The 15,865-nt window shown below is 36.7% G+C and overlaps 1 protein-coding gene across 1 annotated transcript in view; it reads right to left on the reverse strand.

Annotated features, from left to right (window-relative positions):
• The window catches only part of HERC1 (HECT and RLD domain containing E3 ubiquitin protein ligase family member 1), an 88,362-nt gene that overhangs the window by 27,326 nt on the left and 45,171 nt on the right, over positions 1 to 15,865 (reverse strand). Inside the window, exons 30-45 of the mRNA XM_065733531.1 lie at positions 14,931 to 15,124; positions 13,494 to 13,649; positions 13,160 to 13,266; positions 12,817 to 12,927; positions 12,560 to 12,736; positions 11,211 to 11,450; positions 10,947 to 11,030; positions 9,912 to 10,432; positions 7,026 to 7,801; positions 5,807 to 6,005; positions 5,259 to 5,419; positions 3,635 to 3,751; positions 3,188 to 3,419; positions 1,976 to 2,100; positions 1,506 to 1,726; positions 300 to 568 (exon numbers count right to left, since the gene is read on the reverse strand). Coding sequence (XP_065589603.1) covers positions 300 to 568; positions 1,506 to 1,726; positions 1,976 to 2,100; positions 3,188 to 3,419; positions 3,635 to 3,751; positions 5,259 to 5,419; positions 5,807 to 6,005; positions 7,026 to 7,801; positions 9,912 to 10,432; positions 10,947 to 11,030; positions 11,211 to 11,450; positions 12,560 to 12,736; positions 12,817 to 12,927; positions 13,160 to 13,266; positions 13,494 to 13,649; positions 14,931 to 15,124 — 3,690 coding nt within the window. The remainder of the gene's footprint in view (positions 1 to 299; positions 569 to 1,505; positions 1,727 to 1,975; positions 2,101 to 3,187; positions 3,420 to 3,634; positions 3,752 to 5,258; positions 5,420 to 5,806; positions 6,006 to 7,025; positions 7,802 to 9,911; positions 10,433 to 10,946; positions 11,031 to 11,210; positions 11,451 to 12,559; positions 12,737 to 12,816; positions 12,928 to 13,159; positions 13,267 to 13,493; positions 13,650 to 14,930; positions 15,125 to 15,865) is intronic.

Genomic DNA, 15,865 nt, shown 5'->3' on the forward strand with positions numbered 1-15,865 from the left:
TTAGCGAGATAAATTAATAACGTATTTTGCAGTATGAATGTGGAAAAAATCCATAAAAATAATGGCATATTCAGAAAAAAAGCTTTTCAAAAACAACAGGAAACAAGATTCCAAGAAATAATTCCTTTTAAGGAAGACAGACAATCATTTCAAGCTGCAGTCAAAATGAAGACAATAGTTCTACTATAAATTTTTATTTCTTCATTCAATCTCTTAAAATTCACACTCTAATAAACACTTTTAAGTTGTTTTTTTTTTTTTCTTCAAATACAGTGTTCCGCTGTCTTTTATTTCTGTACCTTTCTGAAGTTGATGTTTTAGATTTACTCTTCAGGGCTAAGTATTTCTCTCTGCAGACGCCACACAATAAATAGTAAGGATTTCCGCTTCCACATTCACCACCAAACCATCCATCCACATAGGAACCATTGCTACGATAGCCCTGACGGTTGGCACTACGCCCGCAGCCTGGATGGTTTCTTTTCATGTGTTGATTGAAGCTGACAACACTTGACTCACACAGTTCACAAACCACTACTTCTTCTCTGTCTTCAGATTCACAAACATGCTGTATAATAAGATTCTCACGTCACTTACAGAGAAAAAATATCATCATATTAGATATTAATTAGGTGCCAATATTGTTAAGTGGACGTTTCTACCCATTTCTACTACACAAAGTAGGATTTGTATAGTTAACTTGCACAAGGGCAAGGCAGAAATAGACAACCAGATAATCTCAGAGAAGAAAAAACATTGGGATGTAAAGTTTAAAGGGATTAAATTTTCCTATTTCATTTCAGATTTAACTAAAACAAATCTTGACAGTTGTATTTTTTACACACGACTTCGCTAGTTTACATTTAATACTGTCATTATCTTGTTCTTTTCAGAACATGAATGAGACTAGATTATTAAAGAAGAAAGAATCCATTGTTTCTAGACAATTAGCCTTCACATTTACTGCATTTACTGCAAAAGAATAATCTGTGTCAATACATTCTGTGATGTTGTCTGAATGTACAGTAGGCTATAAACCAACTGAATGAGGACTGTCTGTAGATCCTCTTCAGAGGCCAACATACACATGACACGACTAAATTAAGAGGGTAAAATTGATTTAAGTGCCAATTATGTTGTTAAAGATTAGATTTATTATTTCTATTGATATTATTATTTAAATAGAACAAAATTTCACTGCCAAACAATCTGGCCTAACTTGCTTTCTAAGTACTATTATCCAAACAAACACACTGGTTCTGTTGTCACCTTTCAGGGAAGAGTGTAGAAAAACTACATACACGAAGCATAGCAGAGTAGGAAACACAAGAAAGCAATGTTCTTCATCTAAAAGTGAAGCTATAAAACACAATGTTTTAGCATTGCTGGCTTTTAGTAAGATATTTCAAACTGAGATATAAACTTATGCATGTTACTTTATATTAAGAAATGCAAACATGCAAAAAGCAGTAAGTTAAAGCAGCCCCCGCTGCAGTCACACACACCCAGGTAGGCCAATCCAATACCTCTGGGATCCACATTCCCAGAATATCATTATCACTAGCCAGGTCTTGACCAAACATAGCTTCCATTGCTTCATCGTCAAGGTCAATTTCCAACTCCTCATCCAAGTTGAAGTCATAAAGAGCCCCTGGATCTTGCTGCAAAGATATCCCTTCTCTTCGACTCTGATTTCTGTGGGCCTGTACAGAGCGGTATAATCCCGCTCAAGTGAAAAAGAAAACAGCACTTTTATTTTGCATATAATAAGCATAAATCCACTTTCAGCTATCTTTTTCCTTGTTTTTCAGTTCAGATAACCATGATTTTCTCATTTACCACAAAAAGCAATCTGAAGATACATGGATACACATTTGCAAAGGAGACTTGTGTTAACTTTTATGCTAGGTACCAAAACCCATCCTCTTCATTTACTGGATAAGCAAAAACCCAGAAGTCTTTTCAGAACACTTACCAGCACGTGCCAGCAGTGTTCGGGCAGCTAAATCAAACTTGTGTCTTCTTGTTACAGATGACCGACTTCTAGAAGGAGGTCCACTTGCAGAAGCTGCATTGTCTGCATGATCCATATTATCAGGGCTACAAGAATTTGTAATCAGCAGGTGAATGAAAAAAAAGTTTTAAATAGTTGCATACAGTAGCTAGGGAAAACGTATTAGAATTGTATTTTGGGGAGGAATCCTTTCTTTTACAGAAGGGAAAAAATAAAAGATAATTTGGATTTTAAGAACTTTCTTTTCCTCTACAGCACATACCAACTGTCTTTCTAACCATGAGATTCACTTCAAAAAGTGAGATGCAGCAATGCCTTCCAAAACCATTAGAAGAACCATTTTATGTTGTACTAAGTACAGGCTAACCTTGGTTTCTTTATCTTCTTTGTTAAAGAAATAAAATCAACACTTCTGTCCCCAGATCAGTCGTTCCCTCTTTCACTCAGCAAGTGAGTCACAGTTATTAGTTTATTTTTCTCACCTGACATCTGTGAGTTCTCTGTAAAATAACATTTTAACCAGGGTAATTAATTAAGGAAACCTAGAAATGTGCTCAGGATCAAGGAACCTGAACAAAAGCACTCTCAAAATACACACTGCAATTCTCACCCCCCTTGTTAGCAAAAAGCTGGTATGACCTGCAGCATGTGTCACTTAACAACATTATAAAATATTAAGTAAAATCATTCTTTCTATATTAATATATAGTTCAGATCTAAGCTTGTGAATAAGGCCAAGAATGTATATCTCAGGTAATTTCTCTGGACAAAACAAGAATTTCTTTAAAAGGAAAAATGTAGGAAGGTAAGTGTTCATGAGTATACAGAAGAAAACAAAAACAAACTACCAAACAAAGTACCCTACGCCCCAATGAACTTCTGCTCTATTACTACTTCTCTCACTGGTAAAACAGAAGCTCTCAATCTTCATTTCCTTTGTTCATTCTTTCTCTTTTTTTGAGTAAGGATGTTCAATTACATTCTTCTCCACTTGTATGAAGCCATAGTATAGGAAAGTAAACACATAAGACTAATTTAATTGCATCTTTGCTTTTGCTAATGTGACACAATTCAGAAATGGCAAGACAGTGTTTCTCATCAGTAACAATGAACATGCCAGACTTCCAATTTCAGCAAGATATGTAGTTTTCCTCTAATACCTTGACATCTTACCTTTCACTAAAGCCTTCTTCCATTTCAGTGGCATCAGCTGAAGGGATATCTCCTGGTGACTGCAAATAACAATGATCACCAGATTTTCCACCACTTCCAGAAACTACTGCCCCATGTCGTGCATCTGCAGTCACATCTGGCTGGGGTTCTTCATCATCCTCATTTCCAGGGTGCTCTATCATCCACATAGCAAGCACTGTGATGTTCTGTGCATCTGCTTCTCCTCTGGCACCTGAAAGCAGGAAGAGCACTCTTTTAAATTGTATTATACTGTATTTACAATATATATTGTATATATATTAATTGTATTAAATCACCTATGGTGAAAAATCCATTTTTTTCTCCCAAGTACTTACAGAATTGAAAAACAAAAATATGAAATACGATTTTTTCCAGTGTAATATTTATGTAATTTTTCAGTTTCAATAGATGGAAGTTACTGATTACCTGTGGCTTCCATAGCTTTTGCAATCTGCCTGAGGGAGAATCCCATTTCTAACAATGGAACAGCAATAGCAGGAGGAGGAGGAGATGTTGAAAGTCGGCTGCTTGGATCAGACAAAGCTTAAAAGACAGAAGAAAAACAGGTCTTTATTTTTTTCCACTTCAGCAAATCTCATTCTGATTTGGCAAAGATTGTTATCTTCAGATAAGGGAGCAATCACCTTAACAACTTTCCTCTCTGTTACTTTCCAATTTATGGTAAGATAGAATGAAATCAGACAGTGTTTATTCTTACTAGTAACATTTATATTATGTTGGCCTCTCATAGCATTTTAGGAACAATTTCTTTTAAGTATTTGTAAGCAGTTTATTTCTATTTAAATTTCTATCAAATTAGATAATTTTGTTTACATGTAGGTAGACTAGATAAAAGTTACCCTTGCCTGAAACATCAAGATTCCAAAATGCTGTGAGGATTTCACACATTCACACAAATACACATTCCTTTTAATGCCCAGAAAGAAATCTCTACTAAATTGCTGGTGTATATCTGAAAATCAGTTTGCAGATTATGGATACTTTTCTGTTCAAAGTGACTCTTGAGTCTCTAAAAATATCAATTACTATTCAAAAAGTTTTACAGAAAATACGATTTCCTCTGATCAACAAAGACACTAAGAAAACTGACAAACACTGCTGTAAACACTGTATAATGATCCAGAAGCAAGTCAACTCATCAAAAATTGAGAGATGAAAACCGAGCACACAAACTGCTAAGCTACAACAGCAGAAAGAGCTGAACTATAGCACAGATGTAAGAGAAAGAATAAGAGGCAGACCTTGTTTTCTCAACACTAAATAATGAAATTGAAGAATTTACTTTAACTCAGTCTATTGTATACATTCAAATATACATAGGTCTCTGAAAGTAATGACTCCTATTTATTTCCACAGAATCTTAGATACAAAGAGCACAATAAAATCTGCATGGCCATCTGGAACATGGTCTTCTTTCATGCCATTATCACTACTGCTGAAATGCATCTTCCACTGCCTCACTGTGCTCACATCCACTGTTCGGTCTCCATAAACATTTAGCAAGAGTTGATGAATTGTCAGTGGGTGCCAATTTTTTCTCTGTGGAGTTCAACTCCTTACATTTGCTTCACACCCACTTCCACGTCAGGCACCACCTCTGTCAGACTGCATCACAACAAAATGTAGTGGAATATCGGTGGGAAGGTTCAGCCACCTCTACTGCCATAACACCAACATCCACCTCCAACACCATGGACAAACATAATAAAATAGAAGGCATTACTATCGAAGCAGCCCTTGCAAAACACAACATATGCTTTGGATCACAAGACAGTTCTTTAGAGGTTTGAGATTCTCACTCAACAGTTTGTTCAATTCTCCTGTTACTGCATTCTCTATGCACACTGAAATTGAACAGATCTCTGTTTTAAGTAGCAACGTGCACACCGTAGCACGGTCCTACCTATGAATAGAAGATTTCCATTACCTTTATGATTCCAGGGAGTCCCAAAAATGTCTTAAAAACTACACAGAACTCATGTGAGTTTACAATTGTCTGTATTTCTGTCTGTATTGACTACAAGCATACCTGTACGATTTGTAGGCCTTGCAGACTGGGAATCAGGAGAAGTCAAACTTTGCCTCCTTCCAACTTCATCTGAAGGAGATGTTGGTAAAGAAGATATTGGAGGAGTCTGAGCACGTCGTGCTGGGAGTACAGTTGTAGTAGGATAACTGGAGAACATTTGCCTTCAGAAAAAAACAACATACTTATGTGGAAAAGAGTTACCCTGTTAAAGGTCCAACACAAAAAATACATCAAATTAGAGCAGAGCTTGCCAAGCAAACTTGAAAGCAACTACTTAACTATTAATTAAAGAATGTCACTGACTTGTACTATAAACTGTATCAAATAAAAATGAAACTGAAGGAGAACAGAAGAAAGGTATTTTCTCCTGCTCAGAAATTTTGTAGAAACTCATTCATTTTGTAGAAATGAATGCCCTCAAAGTAAAATAACAAACTGAACTTTGTGTTTTGTGGAGGCAGCTCTTAACAGCAAATAAAAACAGTAATGTTTTCAAAACCTCAGCGAGCTAATGACATATGTGATAGGTAAGTAAGAAAACATTTTACCTAAGAAGACTGAGAGGCATAACACCAGGAGATTCAGAAGCAGGAACAGTTTCAGTATCAGTTACTGGAGTAGTAGCAGTGGTAGTATCCTCCAGAGAGCTGCTCATGAAAGATGTTGTGCTAGAAGCAGAAGGGCTGGTTGTAACTGGTGTTTGGGCTTGCTGAGATTGATCGCCTTCTTCCACTTGCTGGTCTACTTCTGCAACGGAAAACAGTGCAGGAACATTAATTAAACTTAACAGAGTAAAACAGTATTTGGGACTAAACTTTCAAAAAAAACCCAACAAACTCCCCTAATAAAGAAGTGTGCAGAAACTCAAACCACACAAATACTCAAGGACAAACAAATTGGTCTCTTGTCATACTGACAACAAGGCGAAGAGCAAGCCAAACTTTCTAGATCTTAACAGAAACCGTTTACTCGGTTAGAGGTTAGAACTTACGATACTTCTTGCTCTAACATTTAGGATTATTATGTTAGGTAAAAGGGTTGATCAATTACAAAGCTGCTTTTAACCTCCCAGCTTACGTAACAGATTTTTCAAGACTTTTTTATTTGATTTCTAAGAAATTCATAAGACAGTAAAGAAGCAGACAGCACATGCATTATCTTCAATATTCTAGATAATTTAAAAAATACTTCAGATATTTTCTTTTTCAACTGATTTAAATAATTTTCCCAAAGAGTCAGTCTGCAATACGCATCTTTTTCAAGATGAACAGGAAAGATATGTGCTCTCTCTTCAACTTCTGCTAGTTCAATGCCAAATATCTCCGGAAAATAAACACACAAAGCAAAACCCAGAACCGATTCACAGATTCTCATGAAGAGAAACATCTGTTAACATGACTGCATACAATCACCTTTCACAACAGTGAACTCTGCCATAGCTGTGTGATACACGACTCCTTCCAATATATATATATATATAGAACTGCTCAATTTTCAAAAGAAGAAAGAAAAATTAAGTAGCCATACATTTTGTTGACTTGCATTCACTTTTTATCAAAATAAGGAATTGGAGAAAAGGTTAAAAATAAATAAATCAGTGCTGTATCTAAAGGTCTCATAGAACTTCTCCGTCCAATTGAGATTCCTCCAAATTACAGCCACTACAAATTTACAAGACTGTGTCATTTTTATTGTTGTCATTCCTAACAAATTGAATACAAATACACAACAGTTTAACACTGCACTTGAATACTTTTGATGACGTACCTTGTTTAAGTCTGCCACCAAACTGATCCTCCAGCAATCCGTGAACCACTAATTTGTAGATCATGGCCTGTGCTCGTTCCAGATCTGCCAGTCCTAATGCCCTTTTAATAGGGGAGCGCATGACCGCTCGCTTCACCATGTGTCGCATCAGGAACTGCAAGGCAGCACGCATTTCCACATCTTCATGAACAACTGGAGAACTGGCACAGTCAGAGTTGTGACCGTTTTCTGCCAGGACTTTTGGTATTAACAGTAGTTCAGCGTATTTACTACAACTAAGAAGAACACTAAGTGACTTCATAGCACCAAGATAAAGGTACGACAGCTGTACAGCTCTGATTTCTGACTGAACTATATCATGATTTCTTGGAGAATGCTCATGATTCTTTTTTCTTCCTTCAGCAGGTTGGTGTTGGGATTCCATCCCTAGCGTTGATGGTTCTAGAGAAAAGGATGCAATTTCATTTTCCAATTTAGAGCTTGCAGAACTATGTCCTTTGTTCTCATCGGCACTTTGTGCTGATCGTGTATCTGCTCCAGCATCACCCTCCATTTTCTGGTCCACTTCCCCTTTATCTTCAGACTCGTGTCTGTGTTTTTTCTCATGTCTCTTGGTGCTTTGTTTTCCCATATCTTCATGAATACCAGTCAGATAGGTAAGGTCCAGCAACACAGTAGCTGTCAGCCCACGAAATCTTGCAACATCAAAAGGCAGCGGTTCGCAGGGCTCCAGATTATACAACGGAGTATCACTAGGCGACCAAAAAGTTGGGAAGCTTTAATAAAGATCAGAATGACACAGGAAAAAGCAAGTGAGGGAGAGACAGGAGGAAAGTACAGGAAATAATGTAGGCAAAGTAAGATGTAAAATACGTTTAATGAAATAAATGAACCAATTCTAAAAATTAAATGTAAACAGGGAAAATGAGGTTATGATCAGAAAACGGGGAGATATGATATCAGAGCAAAGGCAACAAAAGCATGCACAGGTTTTCAATAACATTAAAATCCAGAAGCATCACAGAAGCTATCAGTTAATGCTGACAGAGAATTCTTCTGTATTACTTTGAAATACAAAACAGACTAAGATAATTTACCTTAAGCCAAATTTTATTGTCACACCCAAGCTGATTTGTGACAAGGAATAGAAGCTTACATATAAAACACTGATTTCTTCTTAAGCATTAAGTTTTGATTGATTGCACACTGACTGACTGCACATTTCTTTTCAAATTGCTGGAAGGAGCACACAGCTGATAGCTTATGATAATTCTGTCTCTATGTCAACACAGACTCCCTAGAGAGGACAGTGACTTTCCAAAACATAGGTCAGGAAACCCAGCAAACAGGTAACAGATGCCTACTTATCTGCTCAGCTGCATTCAGTGAAAACTTCACGTTATATTTAGGAGCTATATTTGTCTTCTTTTCACCATAAGCAGGACAAAAATTCACTAGCTGGTATTCTCCCTACATCTCATATTTTCCATTACATCTTCCTATGTATCCAGTAGATAAAGAATTTTTAAATCTTCCTTTAATTACCCCCCAAATGCTTTCCCCTTTCACAATGTAAAATTCTACTTAAAAATTGAAAGCGAGTTTTAATCTAATTATGGAGGTACATTCTGAACTTAATTAAACGAATTACCACCCTCTGTGGTCAAGTGCTGCATCACCTCACTCAAACGGGATTTGAAATAAAAGGGTAAACTCACTTTGAGGTCATATACCACGTGGGCATACTAAAAAGAATTTGTACCTGGATCTAAATTTGATAATCAACCTCACTTCAGCAGATGTAATTAAAGCAACAGCAGCTCTTGTATAATGACAAAACAGGCATAATGTTGCAAAGGTTCCAAGAGGTGATCTGACCTCAGCTGTTTCAAAATGTGATTTTAATGGATGGCAAAAAAAATAATTACAACTCAATTTCTTTGTAACACTAAAGTTTAACTATAGCCTGAAGAATACAAGGATTTTAGCGAAGCAATTTCCATTCAGAAACCACACACAATTCCTATGAGAACACCACTGAGCCTTCAGACAGCTCTAGCTTCATTTCACAGCTTCCTTCCAAGTGCCCTCCCTTTGAAAGTGAACCTGCAAGAAAGGTGGAAAAAGAAGCATTCTCCTTCCACGTTTCTCTCTAAGATCTAAACACCCTCTGCAGAACTGCTCCAGCAGGTCAACATCAGATACAGGGCATCCCTTGAGCTCTCTAAGGCAGGTCAAACATGAAAAAATACTGCTTTGAGGCAGCATTAATTTGAATAGCTCTATCCACTCACCATTTAAAAGAGAGAACGTTCCCACATCATGAATTTGACCCACCCCTGAGCCTCACAGAGCAGACTCTACTCTGCAAGACTGGAATACAGCAGAGATCTGTTCTTAACTACAGCAAATCAAATTAGGACTCTCTTCAGAACCAGATCCACCATTTACAACTAAGAAGTGCAGTTTCCCCTAGTAAAATCTGTCTTTCTTTATATCCATAATGAAGAGGCTACAGTAAATTAAGAGGGCAATATGTAATATTTAAAAACAAGCAACGATAATTATGAATTTGGGAAAACTGGCAGGCTGGTCACATTCCAACTGTGAAACCTGGAGCCCAAAACTAAGATTTCTAGTGATGCCGATCAATTCTAAGCTATTAAAATATATTTGATATACCAATCATTTTATTATGGGATACTGTCAAAATTTAAACCATAGTTATTTGTTCTGAAAATCCAATTTTGGCTGCATTATTCTAAAGTTTAAGCTTAACATAACTGATCAACATGACACTAATGTAAGATGCATGTTACACCTGAAGATTTCTGAACACAAAACACCACTACATTTTGAAAAGTGGAGGAAAGGAGCATACTGTACCTGATAGTAATCTCTGCTTCATCCCATTGGACCTTAGCAGATGTACTGCCTTCCTTCACTACTCCAAGTAAAGTGGCGTGACGTCCAGTTTGCTTGTGTACGCACCGACCTCCAACTCTAAGTCCAGCATCAACTCCACCAATTACTGCTAAAACAGGCCACACTTCCACACACAGCATCTTCAGCTGCAATTCTGAAAGGTCTGCCAGACCATGTCTGTTATGCTTGCCCTTCTCCTCCTCCTTATTTTCTTTCTCCTCTCTCACCTCATTCTCTTCCCGACTTTGAATTGAGCGACTTTTTTTCAGCTTTTGACCAGCTTCTTTAAGACATGTTTTGATTTTATTCAGTCTTTCCATCATTTTTTTATTGATGCAGTGTGTCCAACGGTCTGTGCGATGAAGGATACGAATGAGCTGGATTGTGGCTTCTGCCAGCACTGCAGCAACAGGACTACAGATGGGGTCACCAGGTAGCAAATCTCTTGGTGTACCACGCATCTGCATATCACAGATTTTCACCTAAGTGTTTAAAGAGAGCAGTTTAAAAGTTATCTTCTAAAGCAAGAGACTCTTGATGAATAGAAAAATTGGACAGTGTAATCTTTTCTTTGCTGAGGTACCCTAGGAACTTCATCTTATCACATTCCTACAAACTCAAAGATACCAAAATTCCAAGAGTTTGTGCTTTCCCACATAAGAGACACATCTCACAAAACCTGGAATTCCTAATACTATATTACCTCTGACTTTTGTGGATTGTGATTTTACATGTAGAACTAATGGTGAGTAAATCAACTCCAAGTAGTTAAATACTTTTTACTTTTATGGTATACTGCACATATAGGAAAAGTCTAGATAGTGTGCAAATAAAGTAGTGCTGTTCATGTCTTAAAACAAACTGAATCACCACTGACATTCTCAGTCCTTGTCAACTACCAATAATCATGACTCCCCAGAAAAACCTCTCTACATCCACTGACATAGACTAGAGAAAGCACAAACTTGGGAGTCAATGCAGATGAACATTTGTTACCTTTTCTCCTGGATTACTGCTATAGAACATAACACAAGGGTATAATTCTGCTGCATCCACATCTTCAAAAGCTAGTTTTGGCTCCTAAACAAAAACAAAACCAGAAACTTAGAACATCTTAACATGACGAAGTTACATTCTTGTCTTAACCATTATGCTTAGCCTTTATATAAAATAGCACTATATAAAATATTCATGCCAAATTACTATTAAAAAAGCAACAGTTAAAAACCAAACCAAATACAACCAAAAAGAAACAAATACCTCTCCATTTTTGCCAAAGGAAATAGTTCTTGCTTCCATATCTAATACACATGTGATGAAATCTCCTTGGGTAAAGCTGGACAGAGTCAAAGTTTGCTCTCCATTGTGATACAGGTTACCACTGTAGGCTCTATACAGCCACATATCTGAGGTAGTACGATGGTTAAAATCATGTACTGGCCAGCGAGAAACACCAACACATGTGCCCTCATTGCCTCGATTCTCCTTTACAATGTAGAACTACAAGGCAAATAAAAAAAAAAAGAATACACACTCTAAAAGAACAAAGCAATGAGAATTTGCCTTATTCATTAGTACTTACAACCATAAAACTCACAAGCATTTAATAAAGCAAAAATTTTAATAAGCTAAAATCATACTCTATTTCATAGATTCATAGATTCAGATACATTAGGCTGGAAAGGACCTACAAGATCATCTAGTCCAACCATCCTCCTATCACTATCCCTACCCAACTACTAAATCCAATCCCTTAGCACCTCATCTAAACGCTTCTTGAACAGCACTAGGGATGGTGCCTCACCCACCTCCCTAGGCAGGCCATCCCAGTGCCTGACCACTCTTTCAGAGAAAAAATGTTTCCTCAAATCTAATCTAAATCTTCCTCGGCACAACTTGTGGCCACAGTATTTCTAAAAGGAAGTCTTGGTGTATATGGGTAATAATTAATAAGTCATGTAAATTTGACCTCATATTAATGAAAAAAACCTGAAAAAAAATACAAGTTTTTTTTTTTCCTGACTTGGGAAACATACAGAGAAGCTGGCATGTGAGCAATAAACATTACAGAAATAAACAAGCTTTATACTCTTCATGTTGAACACAAGTTATTTATGTAGATTCAAGTAAAAAGGAAGCATTATGCTCAAAGACAATACTTAGTACAACTGCATATTTATCTGTATTTCTGAGTAAAGTATTCAGATGATATAATTAAAGGCTAATTTCATCAGGCTGTGTCTTTTTGCAATAGAACAAAATGATTTCTAAAGTATTTCTCCAAAGGAAAAAAAAGTCTTCATAGTTCAGAAAGTAATTATTTCAAGACTATCACATCCTTGCTAACTATGGATCTGAGGAACATGTACCAGCACCTCTATGGACAATCAGTGTAATCACAGCCTCCAACCTGTGTACTGAAATACCAGCTGAAAATTTACTCCAAATGGTGGTCACGAGACCAGCCACTAATTCGTCACTTTGGATTGAAAATGTCATTTATGTAAGGATGCTTTCATAAACTGGAAATCATAGTTAGCTACCATTTATAAATTACTGTATATTTCTGTAACAAGGTAAGAAAAGAAATACATTTTCATTCAACCTACCTTCCACTGGTAACACCCTGAAGTGACTCCAGTTGATGCTAATCCATAGCCTTTACCTCCGCTTCCGTGAGTCAGAATCTGCCCATTCTCCACTATGCAGCACTGAGCTTTCTCAGGGTCAAAGGACACTTCCTGTATGGGAAGATTTTCATCTTCATCTTCAGATTCTCCTTGCTTCTGTCAGAAACAGGACAAAATGACTGTAATAAATGTAGCTTAGTTGCACTCAAACAGAAGAGGAAGTAAACCATAATTACCTGCAGCTTCATTTCTTGTTCTTTCTCCTTTATTTGAATTGCATGTTTAGCTTGAGCTATAGGAGTCTCCCACATGCAGTCAGACAGAAGCAAGAATAATCGTTCAACAACCTGGCACATTAGAATACAATTCAGATCATTCTAAATCCAAGATGAGGTCAACAAACAGCACTTTATTTTGGTTCACAGATATAAATGTCAAAATATTTAGAGCTCCTAGATAAGCAAATATCCACAATGATCTCATCTGATTTGGATTCTGAGCAAATCTATGAAGCATTTACAATTCTAATGAGATGCTCTGAAAAAGTAAGTGATAATGCTTATAGCAAAATATAAAGACCTGAGCCATCTGATCATCTTCAACGCCAGATTCACATGCAGGTAATACAGCTTCTAGTACATGAAGTGCAAGAAGTCTAGTCCTCAAATTTCCAACCAAGGGAACTCCTGAAGATGGAAGAGTACGTTAATAGTCTACAAGTGACTTCTGCATCAATCATGCACCTATGAAATGACTTGCATGCCACCAATGCACTATTTTCCCAAGTGTGACTAGTGTGCCCCTACTGAAGTTGAAGAGCTAAAATCAGTGTGCAATATATGATGAAACAGGATCAGTTTTTGGGAACTGCAACACTGAAATGCAAGTATAATCATTCTGAAAAAACTCATACCTGAGCAACATTTCTGAGAAGCAATGTTAAGAAGCACTTCTGTCCACTTTGGAGATGCCATCTTTGACTGAATTGCTTTTGAAGAGACAACTCTACGCAGGAAGACAAGGAAGTCTCCCAGGTGCAGTTCTGCTGCGTGTTGCTTCCGGAGCGCAGCTATGAAGTTAAATGAGAAGTTTTCATTTACACCATTTCTTCTACAGTATCTGTAAATAATCTATTGCTAAAATCAAAGTAGATACAAAATACTAAAGCAGACATTAGTAGCTGAGTTTTGTACTGCTCTCAGTTTCTGAGAGTAAGGAATCCAGATACAGATACAAAGGATACAGACCGGACAACTAATATTGCTAGGCTATACAATATGGACTAGCATGCATTTTGGAGAAAAAACATAGTGCACTGTGTGATCATTGCATAGCTATGGAACAAGTACTTTGGAAAACTAACATTTATCAGCAATTGTATAACAAATTATAGTGTATATCTTATCAAAACTGTGGGGTTGTAGAACAACACCTCAGTATTTCCAAGCTCTGTATATTATTAAATATAGCCAAGCAACTTAAACATAAAAGTAACCCTATTTGATGTCTATCAGAGACTTGAGCTGCTAAAGTATTAGCAGTGCTTGTTACTGGCAACAAACCAATCCCTAAGTAAAAATGTAACGACCAATTACTGTATTTTTATATATGAGTATACCTGTAGTGCAAAACACAGCTATTGCTACGAAGTATGAAAATTTGTTTTCTGTGAGATTTTGATACAAAACACTATGCTTCCTTGAGCCTCAATTCATATTCCAGGGGATCTCCTATCTTCACAAGGAAATCCTACAAAACAGAAGGCCTTATAACCTAACTTAGTAGTGAGCTAATTCTGATGAATTAATTACCTTACAAATTCATCAGCCACCTAACTACTGAGAAGCAAAGACAGTCGTAACTTCTAAAACAAAGACAGACCTAAACATTTCTTCAAGTATATTATTTCCATAGAAATGAAAAACATTCATTATGGGATTATAAACCATGTGGAGACCTTTAGGTTTCAGGACACCGGGCAGAATGTCCAATACAGCGTTCTGCACAACACAGAGCAGATGCTACAACTGTGGGAATCACACTATGTTGATTTGGAGTTTGAAACCCGGAGAAGAGAATTTCTTTGACCACAGTCTGAAAAGTTAACACCAGCAATATTTCACTTTCAGAGAAAAAGCATTCCTCTTCTAATTACAAACTGAATTGAGTATTTCTTATTCTGTATTTATTCCTACCTTTAAATTGATAAATCTAACCTGAGCACAAAATTATTTGATGGCTTTTTAAGCTCACATAAAAAGTTAAGAATGATCCAACAATAATCAGTACAGTAGAGGGCTTCAGCACTCAGTGCTTTAAAACAGTAACAGAAATGATGCAAGACAGTTACCTCTGAAGTCTCTCTTTTCATTCTCCCCATTTGAATCTGCCTTTTTTGATTCCGCTTCATGCTCCTCAACTTCCTCTTCCCCAAATGAAGCCATAAGCATCACACCAGCTTGTGATAACAAGTTCTTCAGTTGGCTGCATAATAAATCCAGCAATGACTGGACCACCTTTGGGCTCAATTTATCAGCATAGGTGCTACAAACAAACAATAAAGGAGAAATAAAGAAATATTTGAGAGCTGATGAAAAGAACTGTAACAAAGAAAACTATAAACTCAGTGCAAGTGAACAGAGACTAACACACACTAATGCTAATTTGTTCTATTGCAGCAGGTTACCTTGCTTCATATCCTCCACAAGTTTGACAGATTACTCTTATGTGAACTTTACTTTTAAGGTACTTCAAAATTCTCCATTCTTTATACAGTCAAGGGATATTTTTTCCAGGGGAAAAAAAAGCAACTTAGTTCATTAAATGACTGAAATTTCCAAATATGAAGGTGTTTTGATTTTTTTTCCTTATGTAACAGAAATAGCAGGAAAGTGTACTGCTTTGTATGAACACTGAAGATGCATATATCCTACATAAAATAATGCTTACGCTCTAAACAGACAACACTTTCTCCACTGTTTTTTTTTCCCCTTTACTGAGTTAAACTCCAGTAGAGACCGGTTCCCCACTCAAAACTGCCTTGTGCCCTGAGAAAAAGCATGATGTACATCACTGAAGAACTCCTACCACGTTATTATTGGTATCACTTCTACATAAATGAATATTAAACGGCAACATCTTAATTTAACCTCATCATATTAACTTAACAGACCTAGACGTAAAATCAAACTCGAAAAAGAGGGATTACTGCAAGGCAATACTTAGAGACCATTAAGTTCCAAGCACTCTGATTCAAATGCCTCATCCACAGATTAAAAATATTTA

Source organism: Cyrtonyx montezumae, unplaced genomic scaffold, assembly GCF_038088225.1.
Source record: "Cyrtonyx montezumae isolate F1298 unplaced genomic scaffold, pur_monq_1.0 scaffold_17, whole genome shotgun sequence".
NCBI classification, from domain to species: domain Eukaryota; kingdom Metazoa; phylum Chordata; class Aves; order Galliformes; family Odontophoridae; genus Cyrtonyx; species Cyrtonyx montezumae.